General features: G+C 35.9%; 1 protein-coding gene across 2 annotated transcripts; it reads right to left on the minus strand.

Moving 5' to 3' along the window:
- Positions 1–205: 205 nt before the first annotated feature.
- On the minus strand, positions 206–21,452 carry RBM5 (RNA binding motif protein 5). 2 transcript variants are annotated; one of them, XM_083352022.1, is made up of 25 exons: positions 21,300–21,452; positions 20,534–20,588; positions 18,071–18,281; positions 17,479–17,640; positions 15,978–16,047; positions 15,463–15,536; positions 13,401–13,484; positions 10,386–10,446; positions 10,169–10,234; positions 9,314–9,474; positions 8,806–8,903; positions 8,322–8,409; positions 7,653–7,733; positions 6,032–6,095; positions 5,598–5,689; positions 5,156–5,234; positions 4,660–4,751; positions 4,093–4,254; positions 3,531–3,677; positions 3,374–3,445; positions 3,050–3,229; positions 2,529–2,603; positions 1,749–1,846; positions 1,538–1,667; positions 206–833 (listed from the first exon to the last, which is right to left on the minus strand). In XM_083352022.1, the coding sequence occupies exons 2-25, from the start codon at positions 20,548–20,550 to the stop codon at positions 708–710; spliced, it is 2,490 nt and encodes an 829-aa protein (XP_083208148.1). In that variant the 5' UTR covers positions 20,551–20,588; positions 21,300–21,452; the 3' UTR covers positions 206–707. The 2 variants fall into 2 exon arrangements, with proteins under 2 accessions (XP_083208148.1, XP_083208147.1); XM_083352021.1 differs by having other exon boundaries at positions 18,071–18,338; positions 21,300–21,427.
- Between the last annotated feature and the right edge of the window lie 384 nt (positions 21,453–21,836).

Below are 21,836 nucleotides of genomic sequence, written 5' to 3' on the forward strand. Positions count from 1 at the left end.
ATCTGCTGGTACTGGTCTCTACAAGTAATTTGCTTATGATTAAAGTTTCTATCTAGTTTTATTGGTTGAGCACTGTATTTTGTTGCACAGCTCCCCTGCTGATAAAGACCAAGCCAGTTCCCACTCATTCCTGATTTTCTACTTATGATTAAATTAAACTTATTCAGTCCACATCACAAAATAACCCACATTCTCTATGAAGAAATCAAGTTTGGTTTAGGCTTTATTTCTTTTCAAAAGAAGTCTGAACTGGCATCTAGAATCAAAATCTTCAAAAAATCTATACAAATACATATCTTACAAAATGTACAGGAAACTGCCAAAAATGAGAACAATACAAAGTAAGCAGAGAATAGCAATGTCAAATCTTATTAACACTTCCTTAACTGCTCCACAGGACAGAAGTGGTTTTTAGAATACACAAAACTCTGAACACAACACATTAATTTACACTATTTACATAAATGTATAAAGATGCAGTATCTTCTTTTTAACTTGTTGGGGTTCTTCCAACATGAAACCACAGTGCTTTGCATTCTATGATCTATCATGTACCAAGGGAAGCAATGCATGCTGGAAGTAAAAGAAAAATTAAAATAGAAGTGATTCCAACCCGCAACTAATATACTGCAATGCCTCCAAGGCCTTTGAGGTTTTAACAGTCAGTTTGGAAGAGTGAAATCCTATGTCTCCAATATGGACAAAACTTATTCCATTTCGGTGAATCGGGCAAACATAGCTTTCCGTACAGCATCTTTGTATGAGTCAGCTGTAGAAACACCGTAAGAACTACCTTTTGCTCCAAGCCCAGCTCCCCTCATTCTCACTTGAGCCTGCAAAAGAAAATAGGTATTTTAGCAGTTTCAAAGAGCAACTGAACATTGTTACTTAGTTGCATCTCTCATAAAGTACCGTAACTAGAATCTATTTTTTCAACATTAAGATCTTGCTAGGTCAGTGTTTTTTCCAGCCTATGGTCTGGAGACCATGCATGGTTGCAAAAGCTAGCTTCTGATCTAGCCAAAAATAAACTAAATCGAAAAGTAACACTATCTAGCCAAATGTAGAGAAAATCAAATTTTACTAGATTTTACTGCAGTCATTTGTGTCACAGTACCTACAAGTGCTATATTGCCAGAGCTTTTGCCACATTGTGGCCATCTGGGCGAAACGGGAACCACTGTTCTAACAGTGCATTTAATGTGTGGATTTTTATCAAGTATCTGGAATTAGAAATCACATTTACTGTCAAGATGTTCCTAAAAATGGTATGAGTGAACAAATCAAAAGTACACTTAGAGAAGAATAGATTATAGATTAGGTAATTTCACTGTTTTTCATGGGAATTAAAACATTTCCATTAAATTGTAAGACAATCAATCTTCCACAGCAGTAACCACCAATCTGGCCGCTGATGGTGGCACCCAGAAGCCAACAAAATCTTTTTTTTTACTGATTAGCAAAATGTTTAAAAATCTCTATTTTCTAAAATTTAGCACATAATAAATCCAGTGTTCCAATATAAATTTATGCTCACCTCAATTGGGGCTGTGATGCCTTGGCATTTCCTTCCTAATCCTGAACCTTCTCTCCATCCCATGGCCTGCAGCATTTTGTTGCCAATATTGCTATGGTCAATGCCATCTTTTGTAGGCTGTTCATAATTCCTGTAGACAAGCAATAAATATTAAAGCTAAAAAAATGGGAAAACATTACAACAGTAAATGTGGTATCCTTCAAATACATACACAGTGCCTGCATCAAATGCTTTTTTCCGCTTTGGTTCTGGTGGCTCTGGGATACCATACTTCTCACGTCTTTCAGCTGCTCTGTCTCTGTATTTCATCTGAAAGATAAATTCCATTATATCATATTGTTATCCTATTGCTTTGAGATAAGAAAAACATACTGATAACTGAAGAGGGAAAGACCATGTTGGGTAACATTTACTAACAGGAGGAACTTATTAGTATACTAAAAGGGCTGTATTAGAAAATTTTAAACACAGCTAACAATAAGGTAGTTTATTGTCATTTTTTTATCATGCACACTGGCCCACGTTAAAAATGAAATTCTGTTGCCTGCTCTCAAAAGAATGTATCTACCCATACACATACATATCACACATATATACATGCTATATACATTATACACATACATATACACACATATAAATATTAATCACTGTCCATTTTGATTACATAGTGGACAGAGGAAACTTGAGACTATTCATTGCACAGTATATGCACTGTATACAGCAACCACATACCAGCTTTTGATTAAATAGTTCATCTAGCATCTATGCCAAAAAAATACTAGAATGTGTGGTAATATTAACTTCTGCATATCCCAATCAATGCCTAATAGCTATAAATGTCACAGGCAAGAAATCTTTCTTCTACTTATTTCATGTATATTTTAAGTTTCAGCTCTGAACGTTTGTTTTTCAAATCTATGAACTGTAGCAGTTTGTAGGATTCTTATGCTTTGAAGGTAACATCTTTGTATTTATGCTCTTTGATACCAACCTCTCTCTCACGCATTTCCAAGGCTTCAAGTTCTTGCTCTGATAGCCTAGATCTCCTGTAAATATCCATATTTTGCTAGAGAAAGAATATAACCAATGAACATGATCAATTAAGATTGAATAGTCAAGATCATTAATCTCCACCTATCTATTTAGCAATGTTTCTTTATTGGTACAATAGAAAAATTACCACTGGTAATCACATGTGTAGACTTCTATGAGTTGCACCCAAGGCTTTCCAGAACTGCAAGCTGCCCAGGACTTCACATTGTGCATTTATAATATTCTCTTCATTCTATAAATGTTGCTTGTTCGTTTTATATCTTGAAGAAAACTGCAGGGACTTTTCTAGGCAGTGTTTTGAGAATCGGAAATGATTGAACCTATCACCATCACTACTATACTCTAGCTGCCTAATTGCTGAAGAAGTGGCACACAAATATAAATCTGTATGTACATTAATAAATACATAATGTAAAATTTCTGCAACATAGGATATATTGATTTGAAATAAGACATTACCTTATGGAGATCAGAAAGCTGCTGATGCCTAACGAGAGCTTCCTTATTGGGAAACTGTCTTCTACATAACAAACATGCTAGCTTTTTCCAATCTGTTAACTTTTCTTCCTCATTCTCCAATCTCTCCAAGAAATCTTCCTCATTGTCACTATCCCCACTGTAAGCAGCAACTAAACCACGCTGTAAAATAACATTGAACATTTGCAGTCAATAAATTACTGAAAGAGCAGCAGAAGGTAGGTAGATTGCATCAAAGAACACAATATAGGATTCCTATTTTAAGCAATTAAAAAATCACAAGAGTGTAGATTTCTGTATGCTCACTTTTAATGGATTGTCATCATCACCATTCTTTATCACTTCTGTTATTATTTGTTGTCTCTCAGACAAGGTGCCCTAGAAAAAGAAGAAACCAGTAAATCCAAAATATTCATACGATGGATTTCTCTTGCATTCCTTGAGCTAGCAGTCAACATTTTACCTTTTTCTCAAAGAGAGCAAAACCAGCATCTGCTGCTGCAGATTCTCTTCTTTCTTCTTCTCTTGAATTCAGAGGCTGAAAGCTGTTCTTGAAGTTCTCCTTCTGTTTGTTTAAACTCTTAGCCCAACGTTCCATGTCCTTAGCAATCTGAACATGAAGAAGAGTTTCAATTCAGACGGCGTGTATATTAAACCAAAGTTAACATTTCCACTCCATATATTTCTTTTTCTACCCTCATAGCATTTTAGGTTATTTCCACAAGTGTTCTTTGTAAATTATCTGGTGGAAAGACACATATTTGGAAATCTCTACCACAGCAAACTTTTCAACACATGGTTAGAAATTAAAACTATTTTCCTCAGTTCAAACAGCAGTATATCTAGCAATTAAATAATAAGGTGTCGCAGCTTTCTAGCTACTCATTGATTGCTTCTCTTTTACACAAATTTTCTATTCCTATCTTTTATACTATATAGCTTCCCATGACACTCTTACATAAAAATGAGCAGACAGTTATATCAAACAGAATATTGAACTTAGCAACTTTAATTTTAATTATCACCTGTTGAGCAGTTTTACTCTTGGGTTTCTCTTTCTTTTCTTTTCCTTCTTTGGCTGAAGATGTGTTAGCTTGCTGGTATGTTGTACCTTCTGCTGCAGGCATGTACGTCTCTTTCTCACCATCCCAGTAGAGATACTGTTGTGTAACAGCATTGTAATAATACTGAAAGAAAAAGCAAACTATTTTATCTTGCATGCTGGAAAAATACTTTTACTTTCTAAGTTGAAATGAAGTTATAAGCTATATTAAAATTGTAATTTGTAGTGGTAATATCTGCACCCAAGATGCCACATGAATTCATATTATTATCTCTACATAGCTTTAAATTACTTCCAATAATACTCAAAATGAATTTGATGCTAAAGGCCTACTAGTTAAAATGATCAACACGCATCTTTGAACAAAAAAATATATTCAGTATGTACATTTTAAACTAGTTGTCCAAAACAAAGGCAGATATGTAAAGTACTAGATCATATAACATAACATATTGACATTTCTCAAGTTTCTGCATTTCCAACTCAAGAGTACATTTATACTTAAGAAAAAATAAGGAGAGTTGTATACCTGAGAATTTGGGTCATAATATAATCCAGTCACAGGATCATAGTAGAAACCTGATGATTCATCATACTGGTATGTTGAAGTGTCTGGAATGGCTGCAAGTTGAATGGATAAATTACTTGGATTAAACTATTGCTTTTCTAAAAAACCAAAAATGTTATTTGAATTCAAGAATATGGGGAGATATAACTAGAAGGCACAATACTGATCTGAATGTAGAACAGAGAAAACACTGCCTTAGAATTCTGTAGATTAGTGAAACAAATAAGCAATTTCTCTTTATTTCGTCCCTTCAATGTCTATTTTACTTATAAGGAAGTACTTTAATCCCACCCACCCCCTCCCATACTTTCCCCAATCCTTCAGAAAGTAAAAGTTACCCTTCTGGATTTACATTTCAGGGAAACAATAAACTGAATAAATATAAATACTGATTGGTAAAGGAAGCAACTGTTATTTTCCACTATCCAATGCTTCATCTAGCAGTAGTTAATCTCACCATACTTGGTGCCAGGAATTATACCAGTTGGAGAAGTGGATGAAACTTGAGAACTAGTACTTGGCTGTGCAGCCTGCGTCTGCAGAAAGAAATATCATACTTAGAAAACCATAGCATTTATTCAAAAATACATACATTTTATGTGTGTTATTCAGACATATTGACACTTATGCAAAAATCATTACAATTGCAATAGATCAACAGTTAAGAAAGCTAGTTTTGCACACGTAAGACCCACTGTTCAACTTCTACTCAATTACTATCTCAGACAAGTCAATACATCTTATTCCACAAATCAATACCTGTGCCACCAAGTAGGCAATAGGTACAATTTGAATAATACTAAAATTTAAGATGTACATTCATTAAAATTTCACTTTGCATTCATGCTTTACTGCTCTACACAACCAATATTTTTACAATAGAAGATAACAGAATTTACCGGCGTATCAGCTGAAGTAGTCTGTTGATTATATAACTGAGGACTCTGGGAAACAACAGCAGCTGTAGTTGTACCAGCAGTACCCGGACCACCTGCCAAAACACAGCTCATTGGATATTCAATGAAAACCTCAAAATCTAGAATAGTATTGCTACAACTCATTGGAGTGCCTTGATAGTAACAGAAATAATAATAAATTTCCTGGGAGGAAGATTACCATTAGCTATTACTGAGTACCTGCCATAATACTTCATGCAGACATGTAAAATTAACTCAAGTCCCTTAGTTGGGATTTACCTGAAAGATGAATGCTAAAAACATAACAAACTATCAATTTACTACTCAAGCCAAAGTTGAATCAAGCCAATTAAGATGCCCATACAAAATTATGAAAAACCCATGTTTGTTTCTGTGACACAAAGAGGAAAAATTACCAGAAGTTGTAGTTGTATCTGTGTCCAATGTTCCCGCTTGATTCTGGTAAAACTGCTGATAATCCTGTGAATGTCATGCAATGAATTAAGATGAAGTTATTGTTTAATACATAGGATCCTTTAGGAAATGGGAAAACCCTCATCACCAAAACAAGTCACACAAGAGTTAAAACATAAAACCCAAGCTATCCATATAGAGACAGCAGCAGAGCCCAGGAAAATCAGATGATGAACAAAATAACCCTTCTAAGGTGAGCTTTTAAAAGGAAGGAAGCCAATATAATTTTGACTTTGTTTTATGCTTTTTTCTCAGATGAGAAAAATTGACTCAAAACATGCAAGCATGCCTCAATTTTCAGAGACTTGGGAATTGGAGATCCAAGAAATATATAGCAACTTAAGAACTACTGTAGTAGAAGTTGAAATTAGAAATTTCTATTTTTTCTAAGTGACAGTGACTTTTCTAAGTGAAATTACCTTGTAATGTTTCCCCAGGAGATGTGGAATGGTAGAAAAGGGTTTTAAAAGGCAGGTCTCTGGAGCACCTCTTATGGGCATGAATGTGTAAGCACATCCAGTTAAGAATTCAAATCAGGGGAACAGAAGGATAGGTTCCCCCCCCCCCAATAGATCCTCCTCTTCCAATCATTTTTTTTATTTTTAAGTTAAAAGGATGACTATCAGAAAGGTGGCCTTTTTAGTTCTGATCTTCTGGACATATAAATCCACATAAATCCACAAAATACCAACATCCCATTCATTTCAGGCTAAGAGATCGTGACGTTCATCATCATCACTTTCATCTTGCCTTTTACATTTCTATCATTTCAACCTATTTTTATTCTTCATCTAGTTTAGCCTTTTATTTTCCCTGGCTTTTATATTGCATTTTTTCATGCTGACTTTGTACTGTTCCTTGTTGGTGGATTTAAAATGTTTTGTATTTTAATAGTTAATACATTTCCTCTGTATTAGTTCTGTATTAATAGTGCATTACTGAAATTAACAGAATTTGGCAATCATGTCATTCATATAGCAAACAAATAAAATTACCCTGCTAAATTCTCAGTTATTGCTATATTAGATTGAATATAGGAGAAATTATTTTAAAAAATTTGCTCTATTTTAGATTTGACATTGCCTCATCTGCCCAAATTTTCACGTTGCCATGTTATAGTCCAGTGATGGCAAATGTTTTAGAGACTGAGTGCCCAAACTGCAACTCAAAACCCACTTACGTATCGTTGGGTGCCGGCTGGGCGTGGCTGCAGTGGTAACGGCAGACTGGGTGGGACTAAAAAGTTCGATCAATCAATTCTAACTTTGCGAGACCTTTTTTTCCCTGCGAGAAGTTGAAATTGATTGATTGAACCTTTTTTTTTGCACACGGCATCGGAGACCTAAAGCGAAAAGGTTTTATAAAACCCAGCTGAAGGCCTAGGACTGGGGCAACAGTGCGCATGCCCAGAGGGCTCTCTGTGTGCCACCTGTGGCATCCGTGCCATAGGTTCGCCACCACAGTTATGGTCCAATCTTCCTAAGAGGTAGTTCAAAGCGTGCAAAACACTTTCTTCCTTCCTGAGAACTTCAAGTCCTAGTTTCTAATACAATTTACACATACCTGGGTGTATTGATTGTAACCATCCTGCCCAAGTTGAAGGTAGTTAAAGCTGTCAACAGAGCCACCTTCTCCACTCTGAGGCTATAAATGAAAGAAAATGCTTAAATAGTAGATAAAGCAAAGAAATTGTTCACATGGATGCTGATATCAGTACTGAAATCTTGCTTTCCACTAGCATAGAAATTCCTAAATTTTTAAGGTGGCCACATTTTTAATTTTGAAAGCACGCTCAGCATAAAGCCTTAAAGACACCCAACTCTTATCCATTAAAAGACAAATTGATGAAGCTGCTCTCTAAAACCCAGTCTCTCAGGATGCTGAGACCTCAATTAAGCACTTTTATTTCCCTTTCCTAGATATAATTATAAATAAGTACTGAGCTACAACCCATTACCATTTTTATTGACTAAAAAAATGATATATTTTCATATTCAAAGCACTGATAGATATAATGTCCCTGAGCAAAATGGATGTTTTAGAAATAGGAAGAATGAATGAAATTTTATGATTGATTTGTATCACTCTGTTTTATAGCATGCTAACTCTAATAACTTTTGAAAATTTAAATGCAACCAAATAGACCTCATGGGGCCTGGAAGGCCAAGAGAAGAATCTGTAGATGCTATACTGTAGACTGAGGAATCAGGAACTTTAAAAACAAATTCCTACCTGGGTTGATGACCACTGAGCAGCAGCAATAGCTGTGCTAGCAACAGAGAAAGCACTGACACGATTGCCATCTGGGAGAAGCAAATCCCTGAAGAGAAAAAAAGACATTTCATAGGCCACATTACTAGAAATCATGAGGAGCTTCAAAACAAAATTACAAGCAAATTACAGTGTGCCTCAACGGTTGATAAACTCATTGCACCAGTTTCCCGACTCTATATTTTCTGGCAATCAGAATAAGAAGATAAATTGAAGATTTTTTATTCCATTACTTATCCAAATAAATGTTTAATTCCAAACATTTAACTGAATTTAAATGCTACTACTAAGAAATAGGATTTATACTTTTTAATGAATACACACGAAGAAATGAAACTGGTTTTCTTTTTAAAGCTTATTAAGACTGATAAGCAATAAAGCAGCAATATAAATTTCTAATTGTACTCCATTTGAAGATTTGAAAGATAACTTCAGTACAGCTTACTTTCTAGCACTTTTTGCAAAATCCACACCAATTGTTTTGCCATCTATTTTTAGAGGTGGCTGAAGACTCTGCAAAATCTGTAACAGCTGAGAAGCATCCTAGGAAAAATAATTGTTGGTATGAGACAAAGTTTAAATTGCTATATACAACCATTGTCAAAAAGGAATTATAAGAAAAAAAATTCAACTACCAAAACTTCATAAGGAAAAAAAAAAAACAGTACAATGCATTTATTCATTCAATTCAGGTAAGATTTTTGTATAAAGGGAATTCAAAGCTTGACACTGAAAAATACATCAGGATATTAACAATTTTATGCTCAAAAATTAATAATTATTACACCTATTAAATAATGTACTTATCTTTATCAGGACAATAAATGTTAGGATATTTAATTCCATTACTTATGCAAATAAAAAATGTGTCACACATCTAAACTGAACTTGAATGTTACTACTAGGAAATACACACAAAATATAATACTGAAATACAATAAAATATACCTCACCATGGCTGAAGACAACTGTACAAAAGCAAAGCCTCTATTCTGCTGGGTCTGTTTGTCTTTAATAAGACGGATATTATTTACTGCCAGTGAAGCATATGGTGACAAAGCTGTCATGATTGATTCCACTACTGTATGAGGAGCTATATTTCTCAGAATAAGGGCTGTGGGAAGATATTGGTATCACTTGTTTATCCATGATACAATAACAAAGAACAGATATATACATAACAGTCTCTAATGCATTGTAAGTAAAGCAAAGAAAAACTACATATTTATGAAATTCTGAAAAAGGCCAGAGATTTACTGATATAATGCAGCTATGTATGTTAGATTATCTACCATAATTCATGAAAGTGCAATCTTTTCTACACTTCTGAAAGCACAAGTGGGGAAGGACAATTATTTCAGTTTAATTAAAATTTTGAAACAGTTAACGTGTAACTTTCTTCTCACAAATTTAAGGTAAATAAAGATGCTTCAAAAAACAGTAAACGCTAACACTAAAATTTTAAGGAAGGACTATCTGGTGATGCTGCTGCTGATTGAAAGAGGAACAAGAGCAAGCTGGGAAGAAGTGAAAAAAAACTCCAAGATGTGACAATAGAAGCTCATCAAAAAAGATAAAAACAGGAGGAAAAAAAGAGAGAAGCAGGATAGAAAGTGTCAATGCTCTTCATAGACAGAAGTGTCATTCTTCCCATACATTGTCAGGCTACTCATTTCTCCAGCAGCTTTAACTTGATTTTTACTTCTTGTGAACTTGAGTTGTAAATAGCAGAATCTGGGTTGATTTTTGCATAACACAAAGACGTACCTATGCTAACCCATTTTACAATACAGAAAGAATTAACTTACTGTCACAGTAGTAATCCACAGACTGAACAGCTTCTGGTCCTCCAGGTGGCACTTCCTGCTCTGAATCTTCATTGCAAAACAGGTGGAAAAACAAGCTTAATATTCAAGACCTTTGTGTTATGACATCAATAGACCTCTACCATGTCAGAAATGGAATGACATGCAGTTCAATTGTGAAATAAAAATGTTTAATATAACTTATTCAAACAGAACTTACCAAATTTATCTGCTCCACAACGGAAGCATTTTAGTCGCCTCCTGAAGTTGTAAAGGCAGCACTAACAAATAAACAAACCCATTACATTTTAGATTATACACCTGATCAAACATTCTGTAGGACAGACCATACCTATATCAGTGTTTTTAAAATACCCCGTGACAGTGGTTTCATGTCATTAATGAATAAAACTATTAATGTCCATTACCCAGTAAGAAATTAAAATAAAGATAACACATTTGGAACTTAGGAGAAAGTGTTTGCTTTGGAACCCATGAGCATGATGATCAATTCAACTCCAGTCATCTCCAGGACAATAGAAAGAGCAGCTAAATAAAATTAATACCAAACACCGTAATATCTGGGAATGCTTCAATTCCCGGAACTACAATTTTAAATTTTAAGCTCTGCATATTTTTAAGGTCTTCATTATCTAGGAAGCATTCTGAGATTTGAGAAATGTTACAAAACTATTCTATTTCTAAATTCAATACTCTGAAAACACCTTCAGTATTTAATTTTTTTTTTTGCATAAACGGAAGAAACTAGTGTAATGAATTTGAAAGTCTCAAGGTATTATTGATTCTAATGTTTTAATTACCAGACCTTAAATATTAAGTAGAAACAAAATGGTGAGGAAAGAGAATTAAGAACTGTAACCCATGACTTCATGGAAAACTGAGTGTGAGCTGATCTTTAAGCAGGAATTTACACTTGCAGCAGGACTCCATGCAGCAGAAAAATGTTTCATTCCTGGTTCAAACTTCAGCAGCTCTTTTTTCTCTACCATTATGTTATTCAGTTGCAATATTATTTATTTATATATTGTTCATTTTAACTAAAGGGTAATGGAAAGGCTTTCCCTTCTATAAAATCTTTAAATGCTGACCTTTATAAAAATATAAGTTATTGCTTATATCTGCTGTACAGGAAACTGAAAAGTTTCTTCTATTCCTTTTTATCTTTTCCTTTATTGTTAATTCATAAATTTGGGGCGAATATTAATCCTATTCACTAAAATCTATTTAAAAGTATATTTAAAACTCTAAGCATTTTTCCAGTGTTCTAAGCTTATAGGTGAGGGAACTTTGAGCTCAAGACAAAATAAGGAACTTCTCTGAATGCCATTTTCAATGTTTTAGCATCTTTTGATGCTAAATAGGACATATAACTAACAGAGCAAGTTAAGTTCCATCTTTGGTTTCATTAGCTAAGTAATAGTGAGATGGCTCCGTTATTGTTGACATCCTTTGTTTACTTCTTACTTTAGCCCAGCTTTGAATAGTTTTTGATATTTTGTAATTGGTGCCTATGTAATTACATAAAATAAATAAGCAAAGGGAAAACCACTTATCCCTACTGCCTACTCATCTACAAAAGTATATTCATACAGGGTGGCAAAGACCATGGCAGTCCTTGGAAAGGGCTGGCAGAGGCTGTGTGTATTGGAGGCGGCCAGGAAAAAAGCTTGGTAGACTTGGTGCAGGCCAGAAGCACAGGGGGGGGGGGTGGATGGCACAAGACAAAAAGTGCAGAAACACCCAGGATCAATGGCACGACAGGGCACAAGCACAGGGAGGCTGGTATGTGGATGACATGGTACAAGTGCAGGAAGACCAGGGGATGGATGTGTAAAAGAAAGCCCAGGGTGAATGGCACAGCACAAGTGTAGGAAGGCAGGAGGAAATTGCGACTCTCGCTGCCAGCTACCCCATTGATTTTGTTTGTAAAAAGGTCAGCAAACGACTATCATGACTGCAGGATGCCAAAACTGTAGAGTGTAAACCAGATGCCAAGTGATTACATGACCGTGGGGGCATTAGACTGGCTGGCACTTCAAAAACCAATTTTAAGTATCACTTGCCCAGCACCATCAGTTAATTAACAAGCTATTGATAAGCAGGGGCTACCTGTAGGCAAATTTATGGAATTATCTTTTTTCCTCCACTGCAGAGAAAGTAGTTTGTGAGTTGTCCTATTTGTTGTACTGATTTTACTGACTGACTGACTGACTGACTGATTTATTTATTTATTTATTTATTTATTTATTTATTTATTTATTTTAATTCCATTTATATCCCGCCCTTCTCTGAAGACTCAGGGCGGCTTACAAGCTTAGCAGTAGCCTTCATTCTATGTATATGCCTGCTTATTAGGGCTTTCACACACACCCCCAAGCGGCATTATTACAAAGTCAGCTTAATTGCCCCCAACAATCTGGGTCCTCATTTTACCTACCTCGGAAGGATGGAAGGCTGAGTCAACCTTGAGCCTGCCCAAACACATGTACGTTATAGATACTAAGATCTGCTGCAGTTTTCAAACTGCCAAATACTACTTTGCTTTTTGAGTGTTGAAGACAAGCCATAAGTGAGTATTTAGATTAAGAAGATACTTCAAATCAATACACCGAGAAGTGTGCTTTTACTATAACATCACTCACGGGCTATAATGAAGTAAATCTATTGCTGTTATTTTAGATCTGTCACTGTGCAGAAAAGCTCTCCAAGCTAATAAAGGATATTCAAATACTGCATCCATTGATGCTGTGCAAAATGTAAAATGTTTACAATTTATTTCATTTTTTTTTTATTTGGATGTATAAGCCACCCATCTCCCATGGATATTTATCCTTTGTAAATATTTTAATAGTTGACTGGTTAAGTAGCATTATGCAAAAGAACAAAAACAAGACAGTAATTGGTTATTTCAAATTCAGAAGCATCAGCGTCTTTACTCTAAAAGTTCTCATTATTTTAAAATAACATGTCACCTATAGTAATGATCACAATGGCTATTTCCACATTAACATACATGTTTTTATTAAACAATATTTACTCCTCTTCAGCTCTTCTTATAATTGCTTCAGGCTAAGCCTTTTAATATCTGAATTTCAGATATTCTATCCGTTAGTAGAAGTGAATAGTATAAGAATGAAATCTGTTAAAATACATTTGAGGGAGATGGGCAGTTAAGTGTGTGTGTTAAAAAATGCCTTTGCACACACTACCATACCTTGTTACAAAGCCAGTCTTCAAATTTAGGTCTGGGATTGCTGTAATGCATTGCAATTTGTTTCCCTTGAACCAGCAGTTTTTTCTGCAAAAAAAGCACATTTAGTTATTCCAGTATCACAGAACATGTGTTGATTTTCCCATGGTAGAGCACACTTCGGAGGATTCAGTGCTCATGAACTAAATGGACAAGATATGGGGAGGATGCAGAGAACCAACCACCGCCTCCTACTCTCTGCCCATCCAATCCTGCAGGACATGGGCAGTAAGAAAATGGGATGTGCAGTGAAAGCAAACAGAATCAGGGAAGGTTGATCAAGCTGCCAAAACTAAGTGCTGACATGGAACCAGGACGTGTCTCTAAGGAGACTCAGATTTTTAAAGACATAGCAAAACACTGCTTTAAAGTATTAAGTGATTGCTTCACTTCTTTCCCCAGGACTAGAATTTTATAACTTCAAAACATATGAATTGTTTTCAGTTGTTTTCTTCATGATGTGCCCTTGAAAGTAAAACAGTTCTTGTCAAGATGACCTTATACTTCTAAGAATTTAAATTAAGTCAAGAACTGAACATGTGTTCAGCATAACTTTTTCTGACTTAACATGTTATATGAAAACTTGTTTGAAAAAGCTACCATGCGAACATGAAGATACAACATCCTAATATTTAATAACCAATTGGCCTGCCACTGACTTTTTTGCCAGTACAGTAATGCTTTGTTTTGCTTTTAGTGCCCTTTCATACTTAGCAGAATACTGGATAAGATACTTAAATGTATAGAAAGAAGCCAAGTTTCTGAATTCTAAATTTTGTTCCTGAATATCCAAAACCTGTATCCCCTGTAAATCCTGCAAGTCTTTTACAGCTCTTCAGAGAGATGCACCTTTAAATGTGTCCAGGGGTTGTGTATGTTGAGGAAACAATGATCTAATCTTAAAATGAGACCTGACTTCAGTAAGTCAAATTCTAATAGAAATAGTATTAAGAGCTTTAAAAGATAGGACAGGCCTATGGTGCAAATTTCATCTTTTATTGCTCACTAGGAAAATGAGAAAATGGCCCAAAACTGGAATATGCACACAAACAAAATATGTTGGCATATTTACAATATATCATGTTTGTCTGAGAGTTAACAGTAAAAGGGCCAATGGGGAGGGTCAACTATTTTTTCCCTAACCCTAGCGTGGTTATGTTGGAGTGGATTTGAAACAGGTTTCAAGATGAAAATTGACATAGCTTTGTATATATTAAAATTGTGATTTCATAATTTGCTACCCTAATTTGTCCAGACATTCATTCAAGGACAATTGCATGCTATGTAAATCATATAGAACACTTGTTGCATGCAACAATTAGTTATTCCTTCAACTTAATTGTTGTGGTGGTTGGTCATGATATGAACTTAAGAGAAAGACAGGGTCTAAACATTTAATAAAAATAGCAGTAAAATTCTCATTAAAATCTTTTCCAGATTTTATAATAGCTAGTTTGCTCCTTATATTTTTAATTTGATCCAGCAGTAGTTCTAGCTTGATAGCAATGTAGTAAAATAGTACTTCTGCTATTAACTGCTGAATTAAAATACCAATATATCAATATCTTGGAAATATATATTTTAATTCTTTAATAGTGTCCATGTTTCTTATTTAGATTTTAAAGGCGCTCCAATGCCTTTTAGAAGCATTTTTGTTAAGGTCGTACTGAAAATGTCTTTCCAGTTAGTTTCTCTATATAATCTAAGTTTAATTTTACACTTATTGATAGCATACATCAGAAAAGTCTTTCTGGCTCAATACATAATAGTTTTTTTTAAAAAAAAGTCAAGATCAATCATTTAGAGATGGCAAACTTTTTATAGAAGGTATATGGTCAAACTGTAGTTTGGGGCAACGTTATGCAATTTTAACGAAATTTTAATATATACAAAGCATTCCATTTTAAGGAAGTTATGATTTTTTTAAATCAAACCACTCCATTCAGTTTTTTATTTATTCCTTTTTAAAAACTGTACAGACTTGTTCCATGTTCAGGAATTATCTAGACTTTGTGAGTGAAGCAACCTGATTGGCTTCCATCCAGCTGGTAGCATCTTGAAAGTGATAAAACTCCACGAAGGCGAAACCACGGCTTACACCTAGAGACAGCATTCAGATATAGACGGGATACTTGTGTTAGTCAGTTCCTTTAAAACAGGTGAATCTCTCTCCAACTGCTTCATTACTTCATGACAAAGCAGTTTTATAAATGCGACGTCAACTCTGAATTTGCTTCTTGTTTTGCCATGGCAAGGAAACCAAGCTGCATTAATAGGCTACTTGAACAAGATAAGACAACCATGCAATGGATTACTAAGATTTAAGAATCAAATTCATGGTGTTACTTACCGACATCTTTAAATATATATAAAAAATGAAGACTTCTTCCACTATCTATAGCCTTTCAAAAGGCTAAATTCCTTATCCATGGCAAACCTTTCATTTTGTTTTGTACTTGCAGGTGAAGGGGACTTTTGGACAATGTTTTAGGCCTGGGGAAGAGGAAGGCTGTGCCAAAAAACTAAGGTTAATGCTCTCACCTGTCTTTCTCTTCATCAATCTCACATCTGCAGGCCGAGGGCCTTCACAGGATTCAATGATCTCTCGTATCTATATTTAATTTTAATAATACCATTAGTGTTCACAAACTAAGCAAAACTACAGAGAAGGAAAACAACAGCCTGGTATTAACATGACTTCCAAAATTTATAATTATTCTAAGTAACTTAGAATCTGAGTTAAGAGTAAGCAAAGATTTCAGAATTAAAATAATCTAGAAATCCTTAGGAAATAAAATCTGTTATGCCATTGTTATATCGTTCAAGATTTTTAGGTGCCAATCTTCAGCTATGCAAACTTATCCTTTTATGTAGATCCTAATCATGCTAAGTGACCAAGTTCAGTATAGTAGTTAAGGAATTAGGCTAGAAGCTATGAGACCATGAGTTCTAGTCCCACCTTGGGCATAAAATCAATTGTGTGACCTTGGGCCAATAATTTTTTTTAGTCCTATGAAGCTGGCAATGGCAAATTACTTCTGACAAACCTTATCAAGATTACTACAGTCCAAGAACAGGACACAACTGGAAGGGGGGGAATCATATTGTCCATCAATTTCTAAGATATTTCCAGAGATTTTAGATATTGACCATATAAATTAGATGAATAAATTCCAGAATTTATGATGTAATGCTCTTCTTCTGAGCTTCTTTGATTCACAGCTGCCAAAATAAAAACTTCTAAAATGAACAATCCTGTGACAATCATTGGGAGTGGGGGACTATAATAGGAGTCACACAAAGGATTTCAACAAAACTCTTCCTTTTAATCAGAGGAATAGGTACCAGTAAGTCTTCAGTTTGGTGGAGGGGAGGAGAGAAGAATAATCAAACTTCCTAAATGCAAGACAACTATATGCAAGGCATGGAGGCTACTTTAAATAATAATCGTTAAACATTCACTTCTGAAATATGTGTTGTGATTCAGGGTCAGCCTGTGGGTTTGGCAGTTGGGTTGGACGATTCAGAGGAGGAGGGGGGTGTTGGAGAGCTTGCTGAGGATAGCCTTGACGCTCCCCTCCCATCTGGTTACGACGCAGACACAGCTGTGTGAGCCTGACAGCGTGGATGAAGATGACCCACAGCTGGCCCTGTTCAAGGACGCCCGACGCAGGAGGCAGTCAATCAGGAGTAAACAGAGGAAGGCAATGGGGCACCTCGGAAGGAGGCAGAGAGAAGCCACGCCTTGAACTGTTTAAAAGGGGAATGCGTGGGAGGGCTGGTTTGCTGAAGGCAACCGTTTGAATAGCTCCTGTTTCATGGTTCATGTCTTGTTTTGCTCTGTTTTATGTTAATAAATTTGGCAGGCTTAGTTCCAGCCTCTTGCCGTTTTGTAAAGGGGTTGTCCCTGCCTTTTCTGCAGGGCCGGTAGTAGGTTGGTGCAGAACAATATGAAACAATAAGATACTTTCAGTGCTGTACACTCTTTCAAGAATTATTCTGCAAATTAAAACGTTAAAGTTAGCAATAAAATGTCACTTACATCATAGTCTGTAACAGTAATAGGGAGTCCACGCAACATGATGGTCTTGCTTTCTTTTTCATCATTTATGTCATTTCTATAATCATGTTCTCCGTAGTCTCCATCAGAATGATAACCATCTTCTGATTTATCACTATTACGTCGCTCACGTTCACGCTCTCTCTGTCAAGTAAATCCAGCAATTATAAGATAGTAATGTAAAATTAACTACATAGCTTTATTTTTAAAAAATTAAAGATTTAAATGTTGTGGTATCAATATCATAATCAGACTAATGTAATTAGAAAATCTTATTTTGGTCTACAATGTTTTGTAAATACTTTCTATGATTTATTTAAATATAAAGTTTTGACAATGTCATTTCAATACAAAAAGTAAAGACTCCCTGAAATCAAACATGATTGCTAGTGATTATACAAAACATTTCTGTATAGTCTACTTGACAACAATGAGATAGTTTTGTCACTGCTTTCTTCTTCTTCTACTATTGCTTTCTGGTTAAATCCAACCAGGAAATATACAACTGATAAATTTCACGAAGGCTATGAACTTATTTAACCAAAGTCAAAAATATAGTCATCAGCTATCTCACCTCAGGGCTGTCATAATCTCTACCATCATAATCTCGGCCATCATAATCCCGACTATCATAATCCCGATAATCATCGTATCTGTCATTTCTACGCTCCTCACTAGATCTTTTATAGTCAGAATCCCGACGACGGCTTCTGGAGTCCCGTTCATCCCGATCTTCTCTATCTATAATAGATCCGTATCTTCCACTCCTTTCAGTTCTGCTCACGCTGCACACAGAGTTTGTAAAGTCAAACAACTCGAAAATTGCAACATCCATGCAAGGACTGTATAATAAAAACAGATAGTCAAAGAGTACTGTATGGTAAAAGAAATCATCATGTAGTTGGAAATGTTTGCCATTTTTGGAGTATTTAATTATATTTTTCTGTGTTTTACAGAAAATGTTTAGCTTTCAAACAACCAAATATGAAAACAGTTGAATTATACAAGTATGTGCATCAGAAATAAGCCACAAGACATCAGCTTGAGAATCTATTTTGTCCATAGCTTTCATCACAATTATTTTATTTGCATCAATAACATTGCTGATTTCATTAATTTGCATGGAATTTTTTTAAGATGCTCAAAAAAGTTATTTCCTTGGTCATTTTTTAACGGTCAGAATAGTTAAAAGCACTCTTCATAGATTATCAACTCATTTACAATTCCCTAAAAGTAGAAAATGTAGTACAAGACACTTATTTAGTTTCTATTCTCATGACTAGGCATCCCAAAAGTAGGAGTGACTTGTTCCATGCTCTGAAGTATCTTTAATATTTTTTAATTCATGCCTTGCTGAAATAGTTAAAATCATCCTGTGATTTTGTTTTACTGAATATGTAACAGATATAACACATTAGTTGGCATTTCCTTCCTAAAATACATTTATTAGTACCTGTGATATTAAAAGCTTTTCTCATATTAACTGTCATGTTCAAAAGGTATTAGTGTTCTAAACTGCCATGTGTCAGGAGCTTTTGGGAATAAATTTGAAAAATAAAATCCCAAATGACACTTGCCATGTATTTCACTGAATATCTCAGAACTCATTTCCAAACACTGTAAGTCCACAAAACTGAAATATTATTTGGACAAAGTATCAATGAACATGAAAGTTGGACCATAAGAAAGGCTGAGCGCCAAAGAATTAAGGCCTTTGAACTATGGTGCTGGAGAAGACTCCTGCGAGTCCCTTGGACTGCAAGGCGATCAAACCGGTCAGTCCTAGAGAAGATCAACCCTGACTGCTCTTTAGAAGGCCAGATCCTGAAGATGAAACTCAAAATACTTTGGTCACCTAATGAGAAGGACTCACTGGAGAAGAGCCTAATGCTTGGAAAGATTAAGAGAAGGGGACGATAGAGAATGAGGTGGCTGGATGGAGTCACTGAAGCAATAGGAGTGAGCTTAAATGGACTCCAGATGATGGTGGAGGGCCTGGAGGAACGTTGTCCATGGGGTCGTGATGGGTCAGTCACAACTTCAAAACTAACAACAATCAATGTACAGTCAAAATGATTCTAGAAAAAACTCAAAATGATTTTGTTCATATCCTTTTATACGTTTCATATAATTCTCATAGGCTCATAGTTTCTTGTTAAATATGTGAGTGTGAAACTAAATCTATCATTTTCTCTTATATAGACACTTGGAAACTGGCATGTATTATGATGGCAGCAGTGTCCTAGAGCCTTATGATCAACTTTCTCACAAGCAAAATCAATGGGGAAGTCAGATTCATTTGTTAGTAACTTAATATCTGTAGTGATTCACTTAACAACCATGGCAAGAAGGATCATATAAGAAGGGTTGTAAAATGAGGCAAAACTCATTTAACGGTCCTAGCAACAGAAATTCTGGGCTTAATTGTGGTTGTAAGTTGACAACTATCTGTACATACATCCTTAGCCAGTATTTCAGCAAGTATGAAAAATGCATCCATTTATCGATAACAGCATTACCACTTTATCTTATTTACTCCAATGTATAGATTATCAGATATTTGTTCTCTTTACCTTTGAGGTAGGTCAATGACATATGGCCCAAAGGTATAAAAACCTTTCATTTTTTGATTTATTAAAAACACTTGTCCCTTCCCTAACCCTAGTTCAATGATCTGAGGGGGGGGGAACATAAGGTGCTCAGACTGAGACAAATTAATGCTCATCATTTCAATAGGAAACATGAAGGAAACTACTCACTGAAGTGGCTTCTTTCAGAGTAAGGTAAGAAAGTAGGCAGGATATGTTATAATACTGAGCTCCTGAACAAGGCTAGTAAATTTGAAGAATTAGGACTACTATATATAATCCATCCAGTCACCTCACGGTGTGATGGGAGGCAAACAAATTTAATAAAAATAAAACAAATAAACCCTGCAGTGCAAATCAGAACATCAATGCTGAACAATAAGGTTCCAATTTTATTTACCAGACTGCCTTCAAAATATAATCTGAACATTTAAATCAGTATTACATACCGTTTGTCGGAACCCATCCTCTCGTCTTCAATTCTCGATTAATTAGAATATCAATCTAGAAGTTTGTAAAAAAAAAAAAGAATCAATGCGTAATTCTTTACATAACCTTGCTATGAAATAACGTCCCTATAACACCGCTAGTTAAAAATGGCCGTCCATACTTTAAGCCTATGCTGTCTCTACGGGGAGAAAAAAAGCTTAAGTCAATGAAACAAATGGCCTATATAAAGCAAATCCAGAAATGCTCAACGTTTATTTAAGAGGCAGAAGCTCGCATAAAAATAGACGTTGAGTACATAAACAGCGAAACAGCCTGTGGTATTACTTTCTACACAAGGTGCAGGGGGTATTTAATGGTGGCCGATTCTCCTCTGCCAAAAATACAAAACCAAAGCACCTAACACAGAGAGAGTGGTAACTGGGAAGACAAATATGCGACTTGGAAAGCAGAGATGCCCACCTAGCTTCCCAAGCCCCGAATAAAAGAGGATGGGCGAATCGCCCCACCGACGACTCGTCCCTACTTGACGAGATCGAACAACGGCGGGACCCGCCCTCTGCAGAAAGTGGACCGCGGGCCTTCTTTAAGCGCCCTGGGTTTCCCCGAAATGGCATTTTTTAAAGGGTCCAAAGCTAATTAACAATCCAATTGAGTTTTAAGAGCAAATTTATCGTCATCGTTTTGCCAAACGCCAAATACCGATTCCTTACAACCTAAGCATTGAATAGCCTTTGTCGCGTCATAAGCTTCAGGTTCGGAACTCACCGTGAAGAGAATAACGGCTCACTGCCACCGCAGCAGCCGCAAAACTACAATCAAAAAGCGCCACAGTTTCTCCGAAGGGCTGTAAAATGGCGCCGGCGTCGAGCTCACCGTCTTCTACCCACAATTCTCAGCACCTGCTGCCTCCTCCTCCTCCTCCCTAGAAGCTTCCAGCAAGCAGCGTACGCAAGCGTCGATCTTTCATTTCGCGAAGCATTCTGGGTGATGTAGTACTTTTGTTTTACCAGCACACCCACGAGCGTTAGGGGGAAAGGAAGACCCCGAGAATAATTGTGATGTTGGTCTTACGTTTGTTTTTGTTCCATCGGCATAAATCCTTGCCCCTTCATTCTGTCTCAGTATCTCTGCGATCGCTTGCCAGAGCCGGCCAGGCAGACAACCATCTTGTGAGGCTGATCTTGCTGGCAATCTCGGCCATTTCATAAAGTTGGCGACGTAATACGAGAGGCCCTTGTGGTAAAACAAAGGCATACAAGTACTAGCGTGAGACGGATTCTCAACTTGCTGGTTGAGTGGCTT

Source organism: Vipera ursinii (assembly GCF_947247035.1).
Source record: "Vipera ursinii genome assembly, chromosome: 2".
Lineage (NCBI taxonomy): Eukaryota > Metazoa > Chordata > Lepidosauria > Squamata > Viperidae > Vipera > Vipera ursinii.

Coding starts and splice junctions, on each gene's coding strand:
- RBM5 (XM_083352021.1), bottom strand. Junction 4,255..4,659: donor ATTATGACCCAAATTCTCAG/GTATACAACTCT, acceptor TTTTTCTTTCAG/TATTATTACAATGCTGTTAC. Junction 2,604..3,049: donor AGCTTTCTGATCTCCATAAG/GTAATGTCTTAT, acceptor TTCTTTCTCTAG/CAAAATATGGATATTTACAG.